Here is a 27,699-nt window from a genome sequence, read left to right as displayed (position 1 = left end):
ATGCAATGAATTGGTCAGTCCTGCTCCTCCCAGGCATGTGAACCTGAAGAAATTCGGGGTTCTGCAACCTGCTTTGCATATAATCTCCTGGGAGGCCACAGCAGACTCTGAAGCAAAGTCTATTCATGACAGTCTCTGGACAGTGCCCCGCCCCAAGTGCAGAGCCAGGTGTGACTATCTACCTGGGAATATGACAGTCACAGACAACCGGCCCTGAGCTCCTGGGTCTCATGTTTTCCATTTCCATCTGCTGCTTCTCCTCTTCTGCCCTGAGCCATGCCCTGTGACTCACACTTCCGCTCCCAGGGCCTGCCTTTGGTCTGCTTACTTTGAAAACCCAGTTTGGACTCTTCTCCAGTTTTGACCTTGGCTCCCCTCATTTCATCTTCAAATTTTGTGCCACTTTAGCATCCCAAATCCACAGCTATGACTGAGTTGCTCCCCCAGGCTCGTAGGGCTCCTACAAACTTGCCAGGCTCCCATCTCCCTGGTAAGAGGGCCGGTGACTGTATTATTGTATTGAACAGGAAAGAAAGGATCCAAGGACCACTCCTGGGAGCCAGCTGAATGCCCCCACTAACACCTTCCTTTACTCTTCCAGACCCTAAAAGGGGCAAGGGTACACCTTGGCCAGGGAGAAGAACTGTACAAGCAAAGGTCTCTGGCCAGAATCTTTCTGTTTGGTTCTCTGCTACCTAGTTTGCTCTTTTCAGTTATCATAGCTTGCAGATCTACAGCCCAGACTCTCTGTTCTTTGTCAAGATGAGAGGATGAAGAGAAAGCTGGAGACAGGACAGGAGAACTTTCATTGGAGTTGGTGACAGACATCTCTTCTCCTGTGTACTTTCCCCACCCCCTCCATTCTGGACCTTTCTTCCTGCTGTTTGTACCTTCCATCCTTTGGCTACGCACTCCCCACCTACTACAGATCTCCTGGCTGCCATCTGAATAGGCCTCCCACTTTGTCCTGTGTGGCTCTCTTGATTTAGAGCTGAGTCAATATAAGTTGGTAGAGTAACCTCCAATATTTTCTTCTCCAAGAATCCCTTTTATGATTTTCCCTACAGATGGTTTATTTCAAAAGATGATGTATATTAACCTATTTGCAGGTCATATTGTTATTCCCAAATTTAAAAATCTAAGATGTAAATGACTAAAAACTAGACAGACTAGGGAAGGTTTGCCTCTGCCAAGGGATGATGGATGCCTGTGGTACTACCTTCATGTGGGAGAAAGGGAGACAGGCAGAGTGTACACCCAAGCCTCTGCACCCCACTCCTGAGGCTTGGGTCGTGGCTGTGTCTCTAGATTTCCATGTTTCCATGTGTGCTCTCTGAAACTTGACCTCACTCTCTGATATGATTCACTTATGCTTGGTATACATGTATGATGCAAATAGGGCCACAGGGGTTTTAAGCTGAGTACAAAACCTTAATCTATATACACTCAAATTCAGGAAGCCTGGATGTAAGAAGGTCCAAAGTAAGGAAAGGTCATTTCTCTTTTTTATTTTTATTTTTTTTAATTGGAGTATAGTTGATTTACAATGTTGTGTTAGTTTCTGCTGTACAGCACAGTGAATCAGTTATACATACATCCACTCTTTTTTAGATTCTTTTCCTATAAAGGTCATTACAGAGTATTGAGTAGATCTCCCTGTGCTATACAGTAGGTCCTTATTAGTTATCTATTTTATATATAGTAGTGTGTGGAAAGGTCATTTCTCTTTAACTCAATTCTAATTTTAATAAATCATCTCTTAGGATGTATTATATAATGAATATTTCAAGCAAGTTTTATTATTTTTGTTTTGTTTACCCTGGATACCAAAATCATCTTTACAGTAAAGCACGTTATGACAGGCTAAAAACTGTAAAGAAAGTCCCACATAACCTGAATAGCATAAAAATGGATTTGTTTTAAAGTATTTCCTTTAGGAGTTGAATTTTGGATATGCTTTACTAAAAATAAATATATATATATAACACCAAAACTAGGACCCTGAAACAATTGTCATGGTGTCAAGCACTAGAATGCAGTACAAGTAACGGAGAATAAATTTTATTGAAGTCCAAATTCTGCCATTAACTTCTTTTTTTAAAATTAAGTTTTATTGGAGTATGGTTGCTTTACAATGTTGTGTTAGCCTCAGCCTCCACTGCACAACAAAATGAATCAGCCATACACATACAGATATCCCCTCCCTTTTGGACTTCCTTCCCATTTAGGTTACCACAGTGCACTAGGTGAGTTCCCTGTGGTATACAACATGTTCCCATCCATTGTCCATTTTATACATAGTATCAGTAATGTATATGTGTCAATCCCAGTCTCCCAATTCCTCCCACCCCACCCCTTTCCCCCTTGGTATCCATATATATGTTTTCTACGTCTGTGTCTCTATTTCTGCTTTGCAACTGAGATCTTCTATACCGTTTTTCTAGATTCCACATATACGCATTATTATACGATATTTGTTTTCCTGTTTCTGACTTACTTCACTCTGTATGACACTCTCTAGGTCCATCCACGTCTCTACAAATGACCCAGTTTCATTCCTTTTTATGACTGAGTAATATTCCATTGTATATGTGTACCACATCTTCTTTATCCATTCGTCTGTCGATGGACGTTTAGGTTGCTTCCATGTCCTGGCTATTGTAAATAGTGCTGCTATGAACATTGGGGTGCATGTGTCTTTTTGAATTATGGTTTTCTCTGGGTATATGCCCAGTAGTGGGATTGCTGGGTCATATGGTAGTTCTATTTTGTCATTAACTTCTTATGCAAAACTTCTACTGAAATTAGTAGAATGGATACGAACAAAGCCAAGGAGTTTTGTCTTTACAGTCATCTCACCTGTGTGAGAAAAGTTTTTTTTTTAATCGTACTTATTTTGGACCCTAAAATGGCTATTTTACTTACCATTTGGAAGCGCGAGAAGAATATAAGATATCATCAATAGGAGTTGTTAAAACACGTTGGTGTACAACATTTAAATACTTCTCGATGTGAATCTGTTACGGAAAAGTTAAAGTTTAGGCCATTAGAGTGGACTTGAGATCCTCAGCTAATTTACTCCATTTCATTAGGTTAACTCTTGGAATGGTGTAATTAAGCCAAAAGGCACAACATGCTAGGTGTTTATTTCAAGGCTAAGGTATCATTAGGCAACTCAAGGCCAAATTACTTTATCCCAAAAAGCAGCATAAACAATTGAGACTCAAAGCTTAAGTGACCTGTAGCATTCTTCACAAATGAACCTACACAATAGTCAGTTTGCTACCTAGCTGGGGAAACTTGCTAGGCAACCCTGACATTGAGTGATGTCTTTCCCTTATGGGGACTTCAGGCAAGCATCAGAGGAAAGAGTTTGGCCTCTAGGTAACAGATTATTTTAAATGGCCAACCCAAAGACTCCAGCTGGGTCCAGCCCTCTCACCATCACGTAATATAGGACAATGGCATGCTAGTCTGATGAGGCAACAAAATATACCACATCTCTCAGCCTCAGGAGCTGAGCTGGGATGCTAATAACATGGTAGAGTGAAAGTCAGAAGCAAGAGCAGAGACACTGATCATCAGAGGTCTGGAAGATGGAGATGGCCTTTATTTGGACCCATGTGCTAATAGATCCTTGTTTTATATATGAATGTTATCCTGGTCTGAAGATTGGATTCTCCCATGCTCTTATATTCGTCTAATAATGATGAAGTCCCTATCTACTTTATTTCTCTGTTCCAAAATTGGTGTATTTCTTTTCTATTTCCATTGTTACATACTAGGTTACAATATTACAAAAATAACTAATCTCAAAATACTTAAGCTATTAGGGAAAAGTAAACTATTTTTTAGAATCCTGGTGAATTTGATAGAAACTCTCTGCAATGTATTGGTATGAATCCTTTTTTTTTGTCAGGCATATTGTTGGACTGAGGAGTTATTTTTAAAACTCTAAATGATTTTTATCAAACCACATTTTAGGGGTTATCACTGCATAATCTTATATTATCAATGCCTGACATTCTTGTGGCACGTAAATCAATCAATCAGTTAATAATCATCCTTTTAAAAAAGGAAGAGCAGGGGCTTCCCTGGTGGCGCAGTGGTTGAGAGTCCGCCTGCCGATGCAGGGGCACAGGTTCGTGCCCCGGTCCGGGAAGATCCTACATGCCGCGGAGCAGCTGGGCCCGTAAGCCATGGCCGCTGAGCCTGTGCATCCGGAGCCTGTGCTCCGCAACCGGAGAGGCCACAGCAGTGAGAGGCCCGCGTACCGCAAAAAATAAATTAATTAATAAATAAAAAATAAAAAATAAATAAAAAAGGAACAGCATGGGAAAGGTGATGACCAACTGAGGCCCACCTCTGTTACAGAATTACATGGGGCCTGTGAGAAGCACAGTTCTTTTCTTCTTGAGGAATCCTTGTCTCCTTCTGGAATTTTATTTAATATCTAAAACACTACTTACTTTTAACCCCATTTCAGTCCTTTTGATTGCTGTTTCAAGATTCTGAATGTCAAGAGTTTCGCCTTTTTCCTCATGTGGGAATTTTGTTAATTTCTCCTTTAATTGATAAAGTTCTTCTTGGACCTGGAGGTAGAAGAATATAAAATATAAAAGAATACAGGGCTTCCCTGGTGGCGCAGTGGTTAAGAACCTGCCTGCCAATGCAGGGCACACGGGTTCGAGCCCTGGTCCGGGAAGATCCCACATGCTGCGTAGCAACTAAGCCCGTGCACCACAACTACTGAGCCTGTGCTCTAGAGCCCACGAGCCACAACTACTGAGCCCGCGTGTCACAACTACTAAACCCCGCGCGCCTAGAGCCCGCGCTCCGCAACAAGAGAAGGCACAGCAATGAGTAGCCCGTGCACTGCAACTAGGAGTGGCCCTTACTCGCCACAACTAGAGAAAGCCCGTGCACAGCAATGAAGACCCAACACAGCCAAAAATAAAATAAATAAATAAATTTAAAAAGAAAAGAATACATACATAGTCCACCTAAAGCAGTTATTTATCTTAAAGGTTTGCAATTTGCTTGAATTGCTAGAGACAATAAAGTTGATTTTAAAGATGGTGATCATTGAAAAGGACTGTCCTTATGGTTCTGAGACGTGCTTCGTTAGACGACTCCAGTCACTGTCTTTCAGATTTTGGAAAACTAAGCTTTCATACAATTTTCTATTTGTCCTTCCCCCATTAGAAACAGATCCAAGATAAAACTCCAACTCAAATGGCTTCTGCTTTCTCAGTTGGTAAAGCAGTTGTGTCAGATACAATAAGAAGTTTGTGCCAAACTCTGATTTCTACTAATTGGTTGAGAGGTAAGAAGACAGAACACTTCCGGCAAAGAGAGGTTCTAGTGAAAGCAGTGCCTTTCAAAAGAGAATTATAAATATGTGGACAGGGCCTGCTGGTTTTCCATTCTAGCTGGATCTTCCCCACTTACTGCTCTGAAGAAGCAGTTCTGTAGATGTGGCCTTAATTTTGTTTTATGTAGTCAGAAATGAAAACAATCCTTGAAGAAAAAGCAACATAATGTCATTACTTTAACATTTTCCTTCAATTTGTATTTTCCTTAGAAATGATGAACATCTCTCCAAAGTCAAGCACCCTCAGAATAAAATAGGCATTATGAAATTAGCACAAGATTCTCTGCATTCATATTAGAAACCAAACTTCCACAGATAAATACAGATGGCACCAATTATTGTATGGGCTGCTGCCACAAGAGAAACATTTTGTTATGCAAATTTATGAACCCAACACCTGTTTCAGCGATAGTCACACCAATAATCATCTGCAGATTGGGTTGCTAAAGGCGTTTTGAAACAGTTAACCTTTTCTCTGTTAGTATTACTGGACCTACACGTTGATCCAGCCTATGTTATCGATCACTCTCAAGTATTCCCAAGGAGTCAAGTATTCAAGAGATCAGAAGATTTGCATCTTTTCACTGATGGGCATCAAAGTCTGGCAGACACATCTGGTCATTTGTACTCTGCACAAATTATCATGTAGAGCCTTCAGGGCTCACAGATTGAAATCTGAACACACCTACTGTTTGCTGGTACACACTAAGGATGAAGATGTACCTCTTTCGACTGTTTTGTCCTAATTAGTGCTGCAAGCTGATGTATTATCTATTGTCTAAAGACATTTGGAAGTACAAAAAAGCAGTTCAAGGGCAAGCCCACTTCCAGGCCCACATTTTTTGTTGTTATTGTTGTTCGACTTTTGAATGCACTGAATTTCCTTCTTGTAGCTCTAGTATTTGTAATACTTGTAGCTTCATGTATCATTCTGTAATTATGCCTGTCAACTGCTGGAGGGAGTGAAAACCACACTGGATTATTTATCAGGGAACCGAAGGTCTGATTTCTTCATTGCTTTGTATGGACAATTATATGTCTTCATAGAGTTGTGAGATAATATGTAATAGGTCTGGTACATAGTAATAACTTGGTAAAAGGCAAATGAACATAATTCCTTGTTCTATTACTGTTCACACAATGTCCATGCACACCATCCACATTTTCTCTAGTGTTCTTACCAAGGAAAAAAAAAAAAGAATTACTCTACTTGTAGAATGAAAATGAGACAATGGGTGTGAAAATGAATGAATATAGGCTTTGGAACCAGACAGATATGAACTAGAATTCTATTTCCTCCTTTACTAAACTGAGATGGGCAAATTTACTTAGCTTTTTAGAGCCTTAGTGTTCTTACCTGTAAAATGGGGATAGATAGCTACTTTTCAGAATAGTGGCAAGAATAAAATGAGTTAAAGTACATAAAGTGCTTTGTATAAGGCCAGCCACATAGGAGGGCACTGAACCAATGTTAATTCTCTTCTCTTGAATGGTAAAACCTAGTGAAACGCCTTGCATATAACTGGCACTTAGTAAATGTTCACTGGTTTGAATTGTTCTTTCTTTCTCAAGAGCTTTTTACTTTCCTTGCCAGATATTTCTTCTCCCCTCTTAGTAACCGCACATCTGTTTGTATAATTGCAATAGAGACAAGTACTGTAGGAAATGTTTCACCAGACCTGGGTAGAAAAAGAGATTAAGTTCTAAATCTCCATTCTTCAAATAGATCCAATCTACCATACTGAAATTTTACGTGTCACCCATCATCTCTGTGATCATCAAATGCATTGCTTTCCATACTTTTCCCACTTGGAGGAAGATTATTATTTTGACAGTCTGGGGACAGGGCTACTTAATAAGAAGCCCTTGAAAGATTCAATGCAGACAAAAGTTGCTCTAGAATTTAAAAGAGCCAGGCAACCAGACTCCGTTTTGTCAAAAGCAGCCTCATGACTCCATTTTATTCATCTCTGCTAAAGATAAGAGTTTGGCTGAGTCATTCTCATTGCTTCCCCATTCATTTTTATGTTGTACGCTCCTGGCAAACCAGACAGAGGGTTTGATAAGAGAGACAGTGATAATATCAAGCTGTCAATCAGCTCAAATATTTCCAAGGTTGGGGTTAACATACAGCTGTTGGGTTTTTGAAATATGATTTCCAAAACTAATTAAAAAGCTAATTTGATTGCAAGACTTGGTAATCCTGGTTGCACAAACATATGTTTAATAGTTGGGTCAAACAAGTGTTTATAAACCTATAAAGACACCACATTATTATTAATAAAGTATAAACACAAAGCTTCTAATACTTAATAATAAAAGAAACCATCTAGGAGACCTCCCAGAATCACCACCACACTTCTTAAAGATTGTTTCACAAATGTGCCATAACCTGTTGAAGGACCAGCACACACCAGATTTCTTACTTTGGGTGAGTTACTTTACTTTTTGTATCTTAGTTTCTTCTTCTGTAAACTGCAGCTAAAAATAAAACCTGCCTACTACAGTAGTTGTTAGGAGATTATCTAAGCCCTCAGCACAGGGTCTGGCTCTCAATAAATACTGGCTACTATTTTAATTATAATGATTATTATTACTATAGTAAAACCTCAGTATTCTGATCAGTTGAGGAAAGAGCCAGAAAAAATTGTAAAAGGTCTGAATTATACACTTGAAGGTGAAAGAAATTAAGTAGCTAACAAAATGCTGCCCAGTAGAGCTCTATGTGGGCATGGTACTCATAGTTCCTGAACCAAAAATGAAAACATGGACTTTGATATATGATCTGATTGGGACAGAATATTCACAATCAGAACTTCTTACATAGAAAATGAAAGAAGATGGCTTGAATTTTCTATGTATATGAGTACCCACAATGCTCATCTTTGATCAGTTTCCTTTCCATAACATGAAAGAATAATAGTACTTATCGGATAGACTTGTTGTAAGGGTTAGATGAGTTAAATATATATGGCACTTAGAACCATGCATGATACCTGATAACTACTATGCTCTTGTGATTTTTCTTCAAAATCATGCCACAGTTTATATTTTACAGTACGATCTAAAGTAGTAGCTCTCATACTTGAGGGTGCATCAGAGTTATTCGAAAGGCTTGTAAAAACAGATTGCTGGGCCCCACCCTCAGAAATTCTGATTTATTAGGTCTGGAGTGGGGTCTGAGAATTTGCATTTCTCACAAGTTCCCAGCTGTTTCTAATGAGGCTGGTCCTAGGACTACACTTTGAGAATCATCGGTTTAAAGAGGTACTTAATGTATCTCGCTGAGACATAGACCTAATATACTAAATTAGGGTGAAGCAAGTGGAGATTTGAATGAAGTACCTCTGCTAACAGTAAGGAAGTCCACTTTACAGTAAAGACCAATTATGTAGTTTGGGGGAAATTGGGTCAATTTAGAATCAGCGGTAGTTCTAATCTAAGTTATGTGTCCTACAGAAGAGAAAACTGAGGCCCAGAGAGATGAAGGGACTAGCCCAAAGTTACCCACCTGGCAATGTCATTGCCAGGGTCAGACCTCAGTATTCTGACGCCCCACCAAGTATCCTTTTCACTGGATGTACTGCTCTTTGGTAGCCTGTTGGGAGGAAATAAATCACAGGCCCAGGTCGAAATGGAACCCATGTTGGCATGTCTGAGAGTGCTGCCATATGCTCACAAATACTCAGAATGCAGTGAAAAAGTAAGGAAGGTCTTCCACGTTTCCTTATTCTACACGTTCTACATTGTACCAGGAAGAAGTTTACATTGTATCTAGAGATCAGCCTCAGTAATCAGTTTAACTGTAGCCTCTCTTTCTCTGCATAGCCCTCCACTTAGTGTATACGAAGTAACCCTTTTAAGCAAGTGGGGGGGTTGATCAACATGGATATGACTCTCTTAGCTCTTCCCAAAGAGAGGTCTGGCCTTTGCCCTTGGATACTGGGAGGTGATGATCTCTAGGCCCCTGAAGTGTCCTGCTTGACAGGAATGTCTTTATGATGGGGGCTTTGAGCTATACTGTATCAGTTCCAATCTTTAGAGGAATTAAACTGAAATCATTAGTCTACTCTCTGGGAAGAGCTGAAGACTAAAAGTCAGCCAAATGGGCAGTTTGATTGAGCTCCAATAAAAACTCTGGACACTAAAGTCTTGGGAAAGCTTCTCTAGTTGGCAATAATCTGTATATATTATCACATATCATGGCTGGAAGGAGGTAATGCTCTCCATGACTCCATGGGGAGAAAATGGCTGGACCATTTTCCATTTGGACCCCTCTTGGACTGTGTCCTAAGCATCTCTTCCCACAGCTGATTTTAATTTGTATCCTTTTGCTATAAAAGCACTGTAATTGTAAGCATAGTGCTTTCCTGAGTTTTGTGAGTTGCTCTAGCAAATTAGCCACTGTGCCGTGGCTAGGGCTTCCTAGCTGGTCTAGGAATAGCTGGTCTGAAGTGAGGATGGTTCTAGGGACCCATGAACTTGTGCCTTGTGTCTAAGTGAGGACAGTCTTGTGGAGACTGTTCCCTGAGACTTGGCAGTTTGGCTAAACTCATTCTAGGGTGGTGGTGAAAGCAAGGATAATAAAAGGTGAGGTTGGAAGATTTGGGTATGATTTATGTTGGGGAAGTCTATGAAATTGGTGAGTTTAGGGGTTTGTATTTTGGAAAAGGTGAACTTAAAGAAGTCTCCCAGATGGGAGGTAAGAGACCAAATCATGGCAGGAAGAAAAACTAGACCCTTTAGATCTGAGTAGAGTCCTGATAGAGTGACCTTAGGCAAATTACTTCAAGCCTTAGTCAAGTAGAGGTAAATATAAGAGTTAAAAGTGACGATATATGTGGAAATATTTTAAAACTATCATATGTAAATGTGAAAAAACAAAGTACTTTTAACATTCTGGAAAAATCTGAGTGTAACTGTCATAAACTGAGTTATATGGGAGAAGTTAATACTTTCTTGATATTTCCCCCCTCAGATTAGAAAATGTTACTTCCCTGTGTTTTTTAGTTTGTCACATTTCCACATTCAAAAACTTTAACTTGATTAGCAATCTTTTATCTTTAATATGTTTCCCTATCTGTATGTTCCCAAGCAAGGTATTTCTATTTTATTTTTTTATTGAGATATAATTGACATATAACATTAGTTTCACATATACAACATAATGATTTGATATTTGTACATATTGCTAAATGATCACCACAGTAAGTCTAGTTAACATCCATCATCACACATGTCAATAGTTACAATTTTTTTTCTTGTGATGAGAACTTTTAAGATTTACTCTTAGCAACTTTCAAATACACAGTAGAGCATTATTAACTATAATTCCCATGGTGTACATTTCATCCCCAGAACTCATTTATTTGCAAGGGACTTCTAGATCCAAAAAAACTGGGGTGATTAAGAAAAGCAGTTCACATATTTCAACTTCTCCCCAGATTTATCACCTCTCCAATGTGTCTGATTCGTATCTCCTCCACTTCCCTACATCATGGGATCAAAATTTTTAGAACATAACACTTAAAAATGGTGCCTCACTGTAAGATGCATTTTTCCAAAGTAAAGATCCCGGTGGTGTGTATGGCCCTGGAGTTTTACCAGAGGCAAAATGGTTGTGCTTCGAGAGCGCAACCTCCAGGCTCAGGCTCCGGAGGTGTGTGAGCTTGGCGGGAGAGGTCTGGGTTGGCATATCTGGGAGTTCTCTAATTGGTGCTGCCCCTCGTGTGTTGGAGGCAGTGTGGGAGCAGCGCTCCAAGAGGGTGGGCGTGAGTGGATGGGCGGGCGTGAGTGGATGGGCGGGCGTGAGTGGATGGGCGCTGCTGGGCCTCGCTCGAAGGGTCTTAGCTGGGAAGGGACGGTGAGGCCCATTTCCCACCTGGATTAATATGGATCCGATGGGGTCGTAGTCTTCCGTCTCCTGGGCCATGCCTACAGCCGGGCGGGGCTACCTCCCGGAGGAGGCCGGTCTCCAGGCGCCGGAACCTGCTGCGGAGGGAGCTCGTCCCCATGGCAACGCCACGCGCAGCCCGGCCTGGTCCACGCCGGGAGCGGAAGAGGGGCTGGAGGAGGAGGCAGGGCCGGCCGTGCCTTCTGAGAATGCGCCTTCATTTGCGCGTCTCCCCCGCGCGCCGGCGGCCGTGGTATCGCCCAAGGCGGAAGGGGCTCTTGGACAGAACCTGTTCGCTGGCGCAGAGATGGCTGCGGGCGTCCCGTGTGCGCTAGTCACCAGCTGCTCATCCACCTTTTCCGCAGACCGGCTAGTCCAGCGTGAGTAGTGAGGCACCTGGGCCGATTTCCAAGCCCCGCGCCAAGCCTTGGCTGGCGACAGTCCCAGCACCGCGGCCTCCCTCGGGGCCTCTGTCGCCGCCGCGGGCCCTGGCCTCTTGCTCCCCTTGGTGGTGGCCCGAGACTCCTCTGGTGCCCTTCAGACGTGGTCGAGGTTCCCAGTCCGCCAGGTGTCTACCATTAGCTCCTGCATTCGTTGTTTCTCTGTTTGCCCGGCCCACCATGTCGTTTCTTCCAGCTTTTTCTGTAAAGTAGGACCCCAGCCCAGGGGTTGTTGTGGGCAACCTTTGAGGTGAACCGGAAAGGCGCTCTGGGAATGGTACCGAGGAACGCGAGTGTCAGGTGCAGGAATCGTGATTTATGTTGCCATCCCTGCTCCTGAAGTAGAGAGTGGTTCCTCTGGCTACCCCTTGATGTGTATTTTAAGACTTGTTCGACTTGCCCCCTGCACTCTGCAGTTATTCAGTGCCTTGCCTTCCTCCTGAGGCTAGGCCCTCCGCCAACATTAGTTTTTGGTTATTACTGGGCCTAGTCCTTTTGCCTTTGGACCTTCCTAGTGGTTGTCAAACTAAGTCACTCTTGAAAGAACCGTAGGCGAGGAGGGGAGACCAGTGTAGTAGAGAAACCATAGGGCTGGGGGCATAGGCTCAACTCTTCCACTAACTAACTCCGCAAAGTTGATTATAACTCAAGACTCCTGTTTTAAATGTGTGGCTTCGAGTAAGAACAGTGACTCTCAGCTGTAACCTATGCCCTTCAATTTTCTTTGTAATATGGTGATAATTTTCACAGGATTTTGTGCTTAACCCAGAGTACTCTTTCGGTAAATGGTAGATATTATTATTAAAGCACATTCTCTCTCTAGCCCTCAGTTTCCTGATCCTGAAAATGGGGCATATGAATCTATCTCACAGGATTCTTTGAAGGACCGGTGATGTGACATTTTGAAAGCATTTTGTAAAGTGTAAAGCATCATATAAACTGTAACTTCTTCCTGTAGTACCTGTCAAATGATGTCACTGCAGCACAAGTGTTCTTGTAACTTAGTTATCATTTGTGATCACATAAAAAGTTCCTTAATTATAACACTAAGTGGTAACTAACTGCTCTAATTATGCCATTTCCTTATCTCTCATCAGTGCTCCTTCCCGTTTTTTCCTTTCTTTTCTTTTTGAAAATTGTTTTATTCTAAAAGTAGTGCATAGTCCATTAAGTAAGATTTAGCACATGTAGAAAAGAAAATGTCAGCCAAGGTCTCATCACCCAAACACAAATACTGTCTTAACATTTCTGTGCATCTCCTTACAGTTTTGTTCCCAATGTACAGGTTTTAAAAAATTGATAATTACATTTCATATATAATTTTTATATTTTATATATAACATGTAATATTTTAACATGTTATATATAAAAATTCAAAATATTGTATCTGAAATATTAAATATATAAATGTATAAAATTATATATTTATAACACATTTAAGGTGTATGATTTGTGTAAATACATATTTATATAAAATATATTTTTATATTTTACATATATTTCATTATTTTTATCTGATATTTTTCATCTACCATTACACTGTAAATTAGTTTCCATCATATATTACATCTAGAGAACATATCAGAATTTGCTCAGAATTCTTAAGATCCTGATGTATTTAACTTTCCAAAGGAATTATATGCATTTGGATTTCCATTACTGATACATAAAAGTCCTTTCAAAGCCAATCTCAGAAATATTTGTTAAGTTTTCTTTTGGTTATCACGTGCTTTAAGGATCAGAATTGGCAGACACGGTCACTTCCTTGAAGGAGCTGATTACCTATAGTTGGGGAATAGTAACACTGTACTTCTTTAAAATATATTAGCATCATTGGGAATAAAATTAATTCTGTAAAATAAAATAATCCACTTTATTTCCATATGTAAAATGCTTCTTGGATAACTTTTGTGTTGCTTAAAATTAGATGACCTTTCCTTTGTGATTCCATTAATGTTAGGTAGTGAAAAATAAAATAGAAGCAGTTAGTGAAGAGATTACTTGAGTAAGGAAACGTGAACTATAAAAGAGGGCTTTTACCATTTCTTCCCAGGTTAATGATTTGGGTAACCACGGATAGTATGAGCATGTAGTACAGTATTTGCTGAGCATTGATTCTGTTTTATCATAATTAAAGATTGAATTAAATTAATCACAAATTGAGTCTAATTTTGGCATAAAAGATGGAGACTACCATAATGAATGACTTTTAAGTGTTCAGTGACATTAAGCAATATATGATTTTGGATTGAATCTAATTTACCTTTTTGGGAAGGTTTGGTTCCTTCCCATGCATCAGGAAGAAGAACATTTAGGGTTTCTCCAGTTTCTTTCCTTCGACATCTGATCTATTTTACTGCTTTTGGGGACTTCCCTGGTGGTCCAGTGGTTAAGACTCCACGCTTCCAATGCAGGGGGCACGGGTTCGATCCCTGGTCGGGGAACTAAGATCCCATATGCTGCGTGGTGCAGCCAAAAAAATAAAAAAAGTACTGCTTTTAACAACAATGGGAAATATTTCATAACCAAGTAACCAAGTTTATTATTATAAGTATACATGAAATAAAAATCAGTAGGCCTCTACTATGGATAAAGTGTGGACTTTGTGAGAAGCTTTTTTCATTTTGTCGCTCAAAGGCTTTATGTGCAATATTCTGGGTGGATGTCTGACATCAGATAAAAGGGGCATTACCAGTGTAGACTTTTAAAGGGAAATGAAGGCCCAGAATGCTTATGCAAGGCTGTGTGTGGTGTGAGAGCAAGTGTCGGTACCCCCAGGCCAGACCTCTTTCCACCCCACATATGTTTATATGAACATTTTACTTTTATTCTGGAAAAGTGTATTCTGATATTAAGAACAGAGCTAGTCTCTGTGCCAGTTACTGCAGCTGAAAGGACTACTAGGAGACTATTCCTGCCTTCAGGAGGGATGTGGTGAAAGTATGTGCTCCACCTGTGGAAATACCAAAATGTTGATACCTAAGTTTTAACATCTTACTCTATTTTCCTAGAAGGAACTTTAGATAGAAAAATCCCATTTGGTTTTAATGTATGTAATGCTAACTTAGCAACTGTAAGCCATTTAGGTTCTACACCTGAACATTTGGAGCAAATTTTTTTCTTCTAGTGAAATGTGGGAATTTGGAGATCTTATAATAAGCATTGATATGTATATCAATATTCTTCCCACACATGTTTTCACATAATTTAGTTTGGTTCTTGTATCCTTGTGAATTCATGGAGTCAGGGTTTCTCCATTTTATAAATGAAGAAACCGGGGCTTGGAAGCACTAGGTGAGTTGCCTAGAGTGCTCAAGTACCAAGTGCTGGAGCATATGTTCTCATTTGGAATTTGTGTGCATGGGCTGTCTCATTGAAATGTGTTGGAATTCCTTAGCAATCAGAAGTATTTAAGGTGGTGGCATTGGTGGAAGAACTGAGAGAGAAGATTAACTCAAAAGGAGGTTTTAAAATATGCTCGCATTTCCATTTAGAATGCTTGAAGTCTTAATTCTAAGTGAAGAAAAAAAAAATCCTTGCCCAAAGGACCTGTATTTTAAAAAGGGCATGTGCATACCTGATGGTCTTTAACAGTGTCTGGATTTTTATTTTCTCAATTGAGGGAACCCAAAGTAGAAACACTGTATATATTAGTCACTCCTGCTATGTAGAATTAACATTAAAATTAAAAGGTTGTTCCAGATCATCTCTAACATCCCTTCTAGATGTAAAATTCTGCGGTATCGGTTATTTTTATGTTAGATTATATAATGCTTCATGTTTATCTTTTGGAAACTGAAGAATCAAGCCTGATTTTAAAGTTGCAGTAGACACTCCACTTGTAGTAGAGAGTTTGACATTTTGTGTTTGGAATTCAGATGCATTTACCCATAGAAACAGTCCGCTGCTCCTCAGGTTTCTAAAACTGTGGAACCAGGTAGCTCAATTATATGATGGGTAAACTAGGCTTTGGGGAGTTACGCAGGCAAAGCTAGCCATCAGGCATGACATTGCTGCTTTGGGAAACATTCATTCTTCTGTAAGACTGGGAGTTTGTTTCTAGGTCTGTCAGACTCCTGTATTTAGAAAGGGATCTTAAAGTAATTTACTAAAGAGAACATTCTTATTTCACAATAGGGGCTATTGTACAGCTTAGCCAATGTTATCTAGCGACAGAATAGGGATAAGAACTTGGGTCTTCTAATTTGCGTTTTTCTGCAGCTGCTTGAGGTATTCTGAGTAGAGCCTTTTACTCTGGGAATAAGTAGTAATTTTTGCTTAAGCAAAGTTGCTTATTTTGTTGTGGTAGGAGGACTCTGCCTTTGATTGGATTGTGTATTTCCAAGTCGTTATTTTCTTCAAAGGAAGGAAGATTGGGCCAGCAAGATTTACCACGAGGGCCTAGAGTTGTCATCACAGAATGATTTATTAAGTGGTCAGACTAAAGCAGTGATTTCAAGTGGTAATGGGGAGGGGGGAACTTTGATTTGTTTTTAACTATGATACTTCATATATTTTAAAATTTTCAAATAACATTAAAAGAAGACTCAAGATTGTTATCTTTATTAAAAAAGGGATGTTAGGGCTTCCCTGGTGGCGCAGTGGTTGAGAGTCTGCCTGCCGATGCAGGGGACACGGGTTCGTGCCCCGGTCCGGGAAGATCCCACATGCCGCGGAGCGGCTGGGCCCGTGAGCCATGGCCGCTGAGCCTGCGCGTCCGGAGCCTGTGCTCCACAACGGGAGAGGCCACAACAGTGAGAGGTCCGCGTACCGCAACAACAACAAAAAAAAAGGGATGTTAAGTCATCAACCTTAAGATTAAATACAAGTCACATTCTCTCCAGACCCAAAGGGACTTATAAAACACATCCATGTTATCTTCCTGTGTGTCTGTGTGTGTGTGTATGTTTGTGTATGTATGTATAATTAAAGGTCAAAGAGGTTGTGATTTTCTCAGGTTGTTCAGCTCATAAAAGTTGGAGATTCAATTCTAGTTCTTTTTTTTGTGTGTGTGTGTGTTTTTGCGGTACGCGGGCCTCTCACTGTTGTGGCCTCTCCCATTGCGGAGCACAGCCTCCGGACGCGCAGGCTCAGTGGCCATGGTTCACGTGCCCAGCCGCTCCACGGCACGTGGGATCTTCCCGGACCGGGGCACGAACCCGCGTCCCCTGCATCAGCAGGTGGACTCTCAACCACTGCGCCACCAGGGAAATATGATGTGAAATATGATGAACTTCCTGGTGGCCAGAGCTGTATGTATTCAAGGTGAATTTAGGGATAGGAGAAATTACAGTAGAAGATTTCAGTACTACAGTGAGAACTTCTATGGTTCAAAATGGGTTTATACCTTTTCTTTCATGGTAGTTGGAGCCTTAGTAGATGAACTACTGTAAGCTAATAAAAAATGGAAATGCCTCTATTGGTGCCCAATTTGTTTTTGTTTTTCTTTTATCGGTCGAGTAGAGAATTTGTGTGAAGTGTTAGACTAATCTTTTAGCTGTTATTGAAGAGTTAAATGATTATAAGGTGTTTGTCTTCCCAGTAAATGGCATTCCAGTAATGGGGTAGAGAGCAGTGGGGAAGTATTACACATCAGCCGACATTGCACAAAACCGTTTATGATACTGAGAGTATTGTATCATCCTGGAGGATTCTGAGTGTATCTAGACTCAGGCCTTTATTTCTGGGCCACCTAACTGCTTATTTTTATGTAGCAAAAAATAAAAAACATCCAGAAAATATGCAGTGGTCATTTGGTTTAAACAGCTTGCTGCCTTTTGCTCTGTATAATTCCTCAGCAAGTAATGACACTCAATAAATAATGAAATCTGATATAAAACCATTTTTAAAGAAAGGTTAAAGTATGAAAACTGTTTTAAATATGTCTGGCAAGAATGAGGATCTGGACACGACGTTGTATTTGTGTTGGAGCCAGTGCACACAGATACCACAAATACCTCTCTGAGAATTACTTACCCAGGAAGCAAGACTAAGGTACGTTAGGACAGAGAGGACAGTTGTGAAACTCTTAAAGAGCCTTTGTGATGTTTTAGATTCAGTAACAAATAACCTTTTTAGTGTTTAATTTTCCACACAGACCTGAAGGCTGGTTCAACACAGAGGTGGGGTAAAGTAGTATCGTACCTGGATCAAAATCAGTATGCTCAGAGCAGGAAAATGTGTGATCATTTGGTAATAAAGAGCACTGTTATGCTGATATAAGAGAATTGCCATTCTGTCTGAATTCTGCTGGGGTTGTTCAGGACTTTTGTGAGGAAAAAAATTTGTGAATTGAGTGCTGAGTTCTACCCTCTTCCTAGGTATCTGATTTTAAGCACGTTAACTTTTCATTGCACAAATACTTACTGTCTTTACATGTGCCATCATTGTTCTCAGTATCTAAAACCTGTGCCTCAATCGCCTACCTTGTCAATAAAGTGATTTTTTTTAAAGCAGCTTTGGGGTGTAATTTAAATACCATAAAATCTTAAAACCTGTTTTAAGTGTAGAAAATTTCTGTCATTCTAGAAGGAGACCTTCTACCTATTAGCAGTCATTCCTCATTCCCACCCCAGCTCTGGGCAACCACTAATGTACTTTCTGTCTCTATAGAGTTGCCTTTTCTGGACATTTTATATGAAAGAAATCACATGAAATGTGGTCTGTTGTGTCTGGCTTCTTTTACTTAGCTTGATGTTTTTGAGATTCACCCCTGCTGTAAGCATGTACTTGGTATTCCATTGTATGGAGAGACCGCGTTTTTTTATCCATTCATCTGATGATAGACATTTGGTTGTTTCCACTTTTTGGCTATTATGAATAATGCTATTATGGGCATGCTAAGAAACTATTGTATACTATTTTACGAAACTGCTGGACTTTTTCAGAGTGGCTGTACCATTTTACCTTTCCCATCAGCAACGTATGAGGGTTTCGATTTCTCCACATTTTTGACAACACTTGTTAATTGTCTGTATTTTCATTTATATAGTTGGGGTGAGGTAGTGTCTCGTGGTTTTTATTTGCATTTTCTTAGTAACTAGTGATGTTGAGAATCTTTTCATGTGTACATAGTCCATTCATATATCTTTGGTGAAAAGTCTATTCAAATCTTTTGCTCATTTAAAAAGAAATTGAAGTATAGTTGAATTACAATATTGTGTTAGTTTCAGGTGTACAACAAAGTGATTCAGATATATATATGTGTGTGTATATATATATTTCAGATTATTTTCCATTATAGGTTATGATAAGATATTGAATGTAATTCCCTGTGCTATCTTGTTGCTTATCTATTTTATGTATAGTAGTTTGTATCTGTTAATCCTATGCTCCTAATTTGTCCCTTTCCCCTTTGGTAACCATAAGTTTGTTTTCTATGTCTGTGAGTCTGTTTCTGTTTTGTATATAGATTCATTCGTATTATTTTTTAGATTCCCCGTATAAGTGGTATCATGTAAAATTTGTCTTTGTCTGACTTACTTCACTAAGTATAATATTCTCTAGGTCCATCCATGTTGCTGCAAATGTCACTATTTCATTCCTTTCTACGGCTGAGTAATATTCCACTGTGTGTATATATTACATCTTGTTAAGCCAGTCATCTGTTGATGGGCACTTGGGTTGTTTCCATGTCTTGCTTTTTCCCATTAAAAAAATTTTTTTTTGTCTTCTTATTAATGAGTTGTAAGAGTACTTTATATATTCTGGACACAAGTTTCTTATCATGTACATAATTTACAAATATTTTCTCCCATTCTGTGGCTTATCTTTTGGTTTTCTTGATGGTATCTTTTGAAATGCAAAAGTTTTAAATTTTGATGGAGTCCAGTTTATCAGTGTTTTCTTTTTCCATTATCCTTTGACTGTGTGTTCTCCAAGCATGATTTTAACCCATCTGGAAGGACCTTTTGGATACTGGGATGTTGGGTCTGTTAGCTTTGTAATGTTTTCCAAGCTTATTTTCAGTATTTACGTACAGGAGCTACAAAATAAATGTTCTTCATTAAATTTACTCTGTTTTGGAAAATTCATTGTAGACATGGTTACCTTCTTTCAGAATAAGTTAGCATCTGCTGCAGATTCTGTTGTCAACCTGAGCAGACATTGACATTTTTTGTGAAAGTTTTATTACTTAATGCTGATTTGTTTATAAAACATTACCAGTTGAATATGAAAATTACTTTCATCTCATAATTGCCCTGTTTAGACTTACGTGTTCTTCAGAAAATCACCATTTATAAATTATTTTCAAAGCATCTAAGATTAATTGCCAGATAATTTTTATGGTTAAAATAATTAAAGAATACATTTGAGATGGATTTTTATCAGGTGCAAATGAAAGGCATTTATGTCTGTGGTGGGAGGTTATGGTGCCTGGCTGTAAAAGGCTAGTTTCAGTTCTATGAGAAAGAATAAAACCAAATTTGCATTCCACAACTTTTATTTTGTTTCATGAATACAGTCAGGTCAGTTCCACAAGTTCGTTTGCTTTAGATCAGGGTTTCTGTTGACATTTTGGGCTGAGTAATTCTCTGTTGTGTGGGGCTGTCCTGTGCATTGTATTCTTGGCCTCTGCCCACTAGGTGCCAGTAGCATCTCCTCGCTTTTGACAACCAAAAATGTCTCTAGATGTTGACATGTGCCCTGGGAGACAAAATCACCTCCCCATAAAGAACCACTGCTTTAGGTGATATCTGGACGTATGATTCCAATAAATAAGTGATAGTAATGGAATCCAAAGAAGTCCCCCCCTTTCCCCCAAATATGAGTGGGAATTGTCCATCAGCTGTGCCACTGGGACTGATAAAGTGGTCTTTGCATGCAGCCCATGAAGTTTAGAGGCTGATGGTTCTTCTTGGCCCTCGTAGAGCACTTCTCCACATTCTGTCTCCCCTGGCTGCCAGCTTCTTCCTTTGTCTTTTGTGCATGTTGGTCTCTCACGTTGGTCTTCTAAGGGCAAAGCAGAGACCGTGTACCCTCCCCCACCACACCCCCACCCTCAGTTATTTTAACATGATGTGGTGACCAAGTTCAGACAGCTATTGGGAGAAAGCAAACTTGACGAAAAGGAGGAGGGCTGAGTTGGATTTCCTCTGCTTAAACTTTTAAAACTTTTCCACTGTGATACAAAAAGCCCCAAAGCATGTGGCAATGTGAATTTACAGAGTGACCAGAGAGGAGTGTGTGAGGAAAAGGTAATTAAGTGTTGTAAGCAAACCAGAATTGCTGTACTCCTGTTAAAGCCAGGGGTATGTTGCTCTAACTCAATCCAGTTCCTCTTCTCAGCTACTTCATACTGCTCCACTGATGGATCTGTCATATGCACGGAGACAGATATTGTATATACATGCACCAGGAGGCTGCAGGATGATTACTCAGAGAATCACAGATAAGAATTTCCTGACATTTGTCTCTGTAAAGTCCCAGCCCTAACCTTGCAGTTTTAACCTTTAAATGGCATACAGGCTCCAAAGGCCCTTTACACTGCAGCAGTATGATCTCCTCCTAGTACTTGGGGAATAATCTGGTAGTTAATAACTGTTATAGAGTTTTGGATAGAGTAGCACCCACCTTGTATGGTGTTCTCATGAAATTGTGGCTATGAAATGGTCACTGGTTGCAACAATATGGAACCATTATGTTTTTTTTCCTCTTATAAATTTATTTATTTATTTATTTTTGGCTGCCTTGGGTCTTGGTTGCTGTGTGCGGGCTTCCTCTATTTGTGGTGAGCAGGGACTACTCTTTGTTGGGGTATACGGGCTTCTCATCGCAATGGCTTCTCTTGTTGTGGAGCACGGGCTCTAGGTGCGTGGGCTTTAGTAGTTGTGCCTCGAGGGCTGTAGAGCGCAGGCTCAGTAGTTGTGGCACATGGGCTTAGCTGCTCTACGCGTGTGGGATCTTCTGGACCAGGGCTCGAACCCATGTCCCCTGCATTGGCAGGTGGATTCTTAACCACTGTGCCACCAGGGAAGTCCTGGAACCATTATGATTTTTAAAGGTCCCTCTTTGTCTTTCCTCCTTGCTGTTTAATGAAAACTCTGGCTGTCATATTTTTTTCCAAATCACATTTTGCTCAATTCTTTTCTTTCATAATAGCTACTTTCTCCTTCAACTGACGTCAGACTCTACTGCCTCCTATACTTTTCCTAATTGCTTTCTCTTCTGTCTCAGTCTGAGCCTTAACAATGGCAAAGAAAAATTTGGAGAAGGCATACTTTGGGAAGGGAGGGGCCAGAGCAGCTTAGTTATTTCCTATTTGTAATGTTTCTTACTAACTCCTCAACACATGTGTGACCTGTCCTCTTAGAGTCAGGAGTGCTGACACACGTGCAGGAAACTAAGCTGGGGAGGAGGACGTGAACTTTACTGAGGGCCTGCTCTGTGGCCGGCGCCCACCTGCGCTTCTTGGGCATTGTTTTATTTAATCTTCAAGGAGCCATTTGAGGAGTGTTTTTGTCCCCTGTTGCAGCCGAGGAGATGACTCACAGAGAGATTAATTTGTCATTCTCACTGAGGGCCAGCATTCAAATGCAGGTCCCTGTGACCCCAGGTCTGTGCTGTCTCTCTTTTCCGGCCTTTTCTGGTTAGTAGTGCTGCCATCACAAAGGGAAGGGGAAGGAACTGTGGGTCCCCCAGAGGAGTGGGTACCATGAAAGACACTTGTATCGGGGGTGGGAGGTTATGATGCCTGGCTGCAAAGGCAGTTTCAGGTCTATGAGAAAGAATAAAACCAACTGTATTCTTAGAAGAGTGCTGCTTTCTAGAAGGATCGTCTTGATTTGAGGTGGCAGCTGTCACTTCCCTCAGGGCATAGAAAATATGATTTAACCACTGGACAACTCGTCACAAATCACTTAATCAGTGTCATGATTAATTAAGTGCACATTAATTCTACCAGTATTAAAAGTGTCTTTAGGGCTTCCACTGGTGGTGCAGTGGTTAAGAATCTACCTGCCAATGCAGGGGACATGGGTTCGAGCCCTGGTCCGGGAAGATCCCACATGCTGCGGAGTAACTAAGCCCGTGCACCACAACTACTGAGCCCATGCTCTAGAGCCCGTGAGCCACAACTACTGAGCCTGCGTGCCACAACTACTGAAGCCCGTGCGCCTAGAGCCTGTGCTCCGCAACAAGAGAAACCACTGCAGTGAGAAGCCCGTGCACCACAACTACTGAGCTTGCACTCTAGAGCCTGCGTGCCACAACTACTGAAGCCTGCGCGCCTAGAGCGCATGCTCCGCAGCAAGAGAAGCCACCGCAATGAGAAGCCTGTGTACCTCAACAAAGACCCAACACAGCCAAAAAATAAATAAATAAAATAAATATATATATAAAAAAGAATGTTTAAAAAAAAAAGAAAAGAAAATCTAACTGGTGTGCCAAGCCACAACTTCACAGCTATTAGTGCTCAGAAGTGTTTAAAAAAAAAAAGTGTCTTTAATTCTCCTACTGAAGGAGATATGAATAATCTAAAACAGTATCAGTTCCTTGAGTTTAGAATGCACTGATTTGGTCTTTTTTGGCTGGGGTAGATAGGTGAGGGGGTAAGGTAAGGATTGTATTTATATATATGCATGTATGAAATTGGGTATTTGTGCTGTTTTGTGAATTTGCCTTGGAACCTCAGAAAGCTTCTTGCCTCTTTCTTTAATGATTGCTTTCCAAATTAACCTTTTTCTGAGGGAAGAAACATCAGGAGAGACGGAGTAGTAGAAAGAAGGGCAAGAAGAAGAGGGAGTTGCTGGGTCACTGACCTGAAATGCTTCCTTGGCTTACAGCTTTCTTCAACTTTGGAATCTCTTCAGTAACTTGCTGAGTAGGAGGGACTATAGGGGAAATAAGATCACCAAGGATGTGAGAAGTAAGTAGGAGTTGCTGGAGAATTGATGGCTATGTAACAGTTTCTCAAACAGGAAAGGAGATTTATACTTGTACTTAAAGCTGGGGGAAAGGTTTACACTTGCCACTGGAACTGAGTTGACGTTTAACTTCTCATCTGAAAACACTATGAATTAACTATTTTAAGCTGTGAAACCATTCATAATAACATAGTTGGCAATGAATCATCTAGTATTTGTCTCTTAAAAAATGATGTATTACAGCTCCACCAGGTGGCTACCAGCAGAGTGAATGGCAGGAGGAGGGAGAAGCTGCTCTTGATTGTATTTGTGCATCATTTTGACTACATCGAAATTCAGTTTAGTGCAGGGCAGAGAAGAGAGGCCGTGGCAGGTTTTTCTAGGAAGTCTGTCTGGCAAAAAACTCCCACAAGATCACTATGACTCACTTTTGACATAAAAATACCTGAAACCCATCAACAGTTTTCTGATGGGTTAGTTGTTCTGTGGGGTCACATCTTTTGGTACCCTCATTCCAGCTATTACTTTTGGTTTTCAAGTAAGGGAAGAGGATGCTTAGGTCCATAGGTTAGTTTTGGCTGTGACCGTTAGACACTTGAGTGTGACCTAGCTCAAACGCTAAGTATTGTAACCTGTAATGCACCACAGTAGAGTAGGAAAGAATGCTGGTGACCTGAATTCCGTTTTAGGCTCTGCTCCTATTAGGCAAGTGGCTTCTTTTTTCTGGCCCTCAGTTTTCTTATCTGTGAAATGAGTGAATTATACTGACTGATCTCTGGAAACTCTTAGCCATGTGCACCAGCATTTGAGTGATTTTTGTTTTAATTTGGAGAAGAGTAAACTTGTTAAACGTTTGAAACCAAATATAAAGGATGAGGGAGAAAAGTTGTATTTAGTGTAGACATTTACATTTTTTAAATTAAACTCTACATTATGATGTTGATGATAAGAACTAGAAAGAGCCAATCTTCACTTTTTTCTCTCTAGTTCTAATATGGCACAGATGTAATAATAAAGCCCACATGCAGCCTCACTGAAAGTATCTGATTAGACATAAAATGTTAAAAAAAAATCTGATAAGTAAATTGACCTATCAAATTCTTTTAGGCAGCACAAAGAATGAAAACAAAACAAAACAAAAGACCACTGAGCTGCTAAAACTTTGAAAGGTAAAATTCATTTTCCCAATTTATTGGTTCTATTCTCATTTAGATTTAGAGAAAAGAGAAAGAAATAGCTTCTTTGTATGTGTTAAGTAAATATCTTCTCACTTGAAAATCAACCACAGTATGTAATTGAAATTTTAAGAGCTCTGAGTAACACATTGGTTTATCCTCTGGTATTCTAGACATTGATTAATAAAATGAACCATCCTTAATGGATCCAAATAGTCTGAATTGCAGTTTGTAAGTAAATATATGACATCTTCATTGATTTAATTTTTTCATGTTAGTTGAAGACACTGACTTGAAAAAAGCGTAACCCACATTTTATTCCAGTTTCTAACAATACAACCAGCCTAGGAAATATCAAGAACTGGCTGTGGTGCTGGTGGGAGTACTAGTCCGGTGCTCCTTCTACTTGCCCCTTAAAAACAGTGAGTTCATTGTTGTACTCTTTGTGCTCCCCACTTAAAAAAAAAGTCAATTCATTATTTTAAAATTTTACCTGTCAATGAAGACTGATTCCATGTGGTGGCTCCTCCTACCCTTAAAAAAGAAATCAGTTTATACATTTTTTGTTACTCTCCTTGGTTCAGTTTTCCTTCTTCCATATCGGCATATTGCTATGCCACTTGCTTGAAGTTTGAAACGTTAGCTTTGGATGCAACATAGACTTTGATCTGAGTTTTTTTTTTTTTTTTCTATGAGACATTTACATGAAAGCAGAATCTTTGATTTTAATAACTTATGTGTTCTTCCTGGTTATTTCTTACCTGAGCTCCATTATGAGGGGCACTGCAGCTGGCTGCTATCGGATTGATTAATAATTAATAAAAAACTATAACTTAAGGTAGAAATTAAGCAGAAAGAACTACTGATTTCTTAAAGAGACAAGGTAAACTCAGATTTTCAAATATTGGCACAGACCTGTTAATTTAAGAGTAACAATTCTGGTTTTGGTGAAAAATTTTAGAAAGTTAGTTTCAAAAGGGGCCTTATGTCAAAGGTAAAGTCTTAAATTTATTTGAAATTTAATTTTTTGGTTAAAAAAGAGGTTTTACTTTCGGCAGACCAGTTTTTTTTTTTTTAACATCTTTATTGGAGTATAATTACTTTACAATGGTGTGTTAGGTTCTACTTTATAACAAAGTGAATCAGCTATATATATACATATATCCCCATATCTCCTCCCTTTTGCGTCTCCCTCCCACCCTCCCTATCCCACCCCTCTAGGTGGTCACAAAGCACCCAGCTGATGTCCCTGTGCTATGTGGCTGCTTCCCACTAGCTATCTATTTTACATTTGGTAGTGTATATATAAGTACATGCCACTCTCTCACTTCGTCCCAGCTTACCCTTCCCCCTCCTTGTGTCCTCAAGTCCATTCTCTACATCTGCATCATTATCATTATTCCTGTCCCGTCCCTAGGTTCTTCAGAATCGTTTTTTTTTTTTTTTTAGATTCCATATATATGTACTAGCATACAGTATTAGTTTTTCTCTTTCTGACTTCGCTCTGCATGACAAACTCTAGGTCCATCCACCTCACTACAAATAACTCAATTTCATTTCTTTTTATGGCTGAGTAATATTCCATTGTATATATGTCCCACATCTTCTTTATCCATTCATCTGTCAGTGTACACGTTGCTTCCACGTCCTGGCTATTGTAAATAGAGCTGCAGTGAACATTGTGGTACATGCCTCTTTTTGAATTATGGTTTTCTCAGGGTATCTTCCCAGTAGTGGGATTGCTGGGTTGTATGCAGGTTCTATTTTTAGTTTTTTAAGGAACTTCCATGCTGTTCTCCATAGTGACTGTATCAATTAACATTCCCAGCAACAGTGCAAGAGGGTTCCCTTTTCTCCACACCCACTCCAGCATTTATTGTTTGTAGATTTTTGATGATGGCCATTCTAACTGGTATGAGGTGATACCTCATTGTAGTTTGATTTTGTTTTTTTTAATTTTAAAATTTTATTTATTTTTTTATACAGCAGGTTCTTATTAGTCATCAATTTTATACACATCAGTGTATACATGTCAATCCCAATTGCCCAATTCATCACACCCCCACCCCCACCATGTGGCGGCTTTCCCCCCTTGGTGTCCATGTTTGTTCTGTACATTTGTGTGTCAACTTCTGCCCTGCAAACCAGTTCATCTGTACCATTTTTCTAGGTTCCACATACATGCGTTAATATATGATATTTGTTTTTCTTTTTCTGACTTACTTCACTCTGTATGACAGTCTCTAGATCCATCCATATCTCAACAAATGACCCAATTTAATTCCTTTTTATGGCTGAGTAATATTCCATTGTATATATGTACCACATCTTCTTTATTCATTCGTCTGTCGATGGGCATTTAGGTTGCTTCCATGACCTGGCTATTGTAAATAGTGCTGCAGTGAACATTGGGGTGCATGTGTCTTTTTGAATTATGGTTTTCTCTGGGTATATGCCCAGTAGTGGGATTGCTGGATCATATGGTAGTTCTATTTTTAGTTTTTTAAGGAACCTCCATACTGTTCTCCATAGTGGCTGTACCAATTTACATTCCCACCAGCAGTGCAAGAGGGTTCCCTTTTCTCCACACCCTCTCCAGCATTTATTGTTTGTAGATTTTCTGATGATGCCCATTCTAACTGGTGTGAGGTGATACCTCACTGTAGTTTTGATTTGCATTTCTCTAATAATTAGTGATGTTGACCAGCTGTTCATGTGCTTCTTGGCCATCTGTATGTCTTCTTTGGAGAAGTGTATATTTAGGTCTTCTGCCCATTTTTGGATTGGGTTGTTTTTTTAATATTGAGCTGCATGAGCTGTTTATATATTTTGGAGATTAATCCTTTGTCCGTTGATTCATTTGCAAATCTTTTCTCCCATTCTGAGGGTTGGCTTTTCGTCTTCTTTATGGTTTTCTTTGCTGTGCAAAAGCTTTGAAGTTTCATTAGATCCC

At 39.8% G+C, this 27,699-nt stretch overlaps 2 protein-coding genes across 5 annotated transcripts in view; one reads left to right on the top strand and one right to left on the bottom strand.

The window, feature by feature from the left end:
- IQCH (IQ motif containing H) overlaps positions 1-11,579 on the bottom strand; it is a 207,446-nt gene extending 195,867 nt beyond the window's left edge. The window contains exons 1-3 of the mRNA XM_060152775.1: positions 11,256-11,579; positions 4,470-4,592; positions 2,926-3,017 (exon numbers count right to left, since the gene is read on the bottom strand). Of these exons, the coding sequence (XP_060008758.1) occupies positions 2,926-3,017; positions 4,470-4,592; positions 11,256-11,306 (266 nt within the window). The 5' untranslated portion in view covers positions 11,307-11,579. The remainder of the gene's footprint in view (positions 1-2,925; positions 3,018-4,469; positions 4,593-11,255) is intronic.
- Positions 11,453-27,699, top strand: part of AAGAB (alpha and gamma adaptin binding protein) — a 96,843-nt gene continuing 80,596 nt past the window's right edge. For 2 of the 4 annotated variants that reach the window (XR_009541185.1, XR_009541184.1), the window contains exon 1: positions 11,458-11,647. Coding sequence is in view for 1 of the 4 variants with exons in the window: in XM_060152887.1 (XP_060008870.1) it covers positions 11,575-11,647 (73 nt within the window). In the remaining 3 variants the exon portion in view is untranslated. Of the gene's footprint in view, positions 11,648-27,699 lie in introns of all 4 variants that reach the window. The other 2 variants (XR_009541187.1, XM_060152887.1) reach the window with 2 other exon arrangements.

Source organism: Lagenorhynchus albirostris, chromosome 1, assembly GCF_949774975.1.
Source record: "Lagenorhynchus albirostris chromosome 1, mLagAlb1.1, whole genome shotgun sequence".
Taxonomy (NCBI): domain Eukaryota; kingdom Metazoa; phylum Chordata; class Mammalia; order Artiodactyla; family Delphinidae; genus Lagenorhynchus; species Lagenorhynchus albirostris.
Note: the sequence above shows the minus strand (reverse complement) of the source record. Positions and strands in the feature narration are given on the sequence as shown.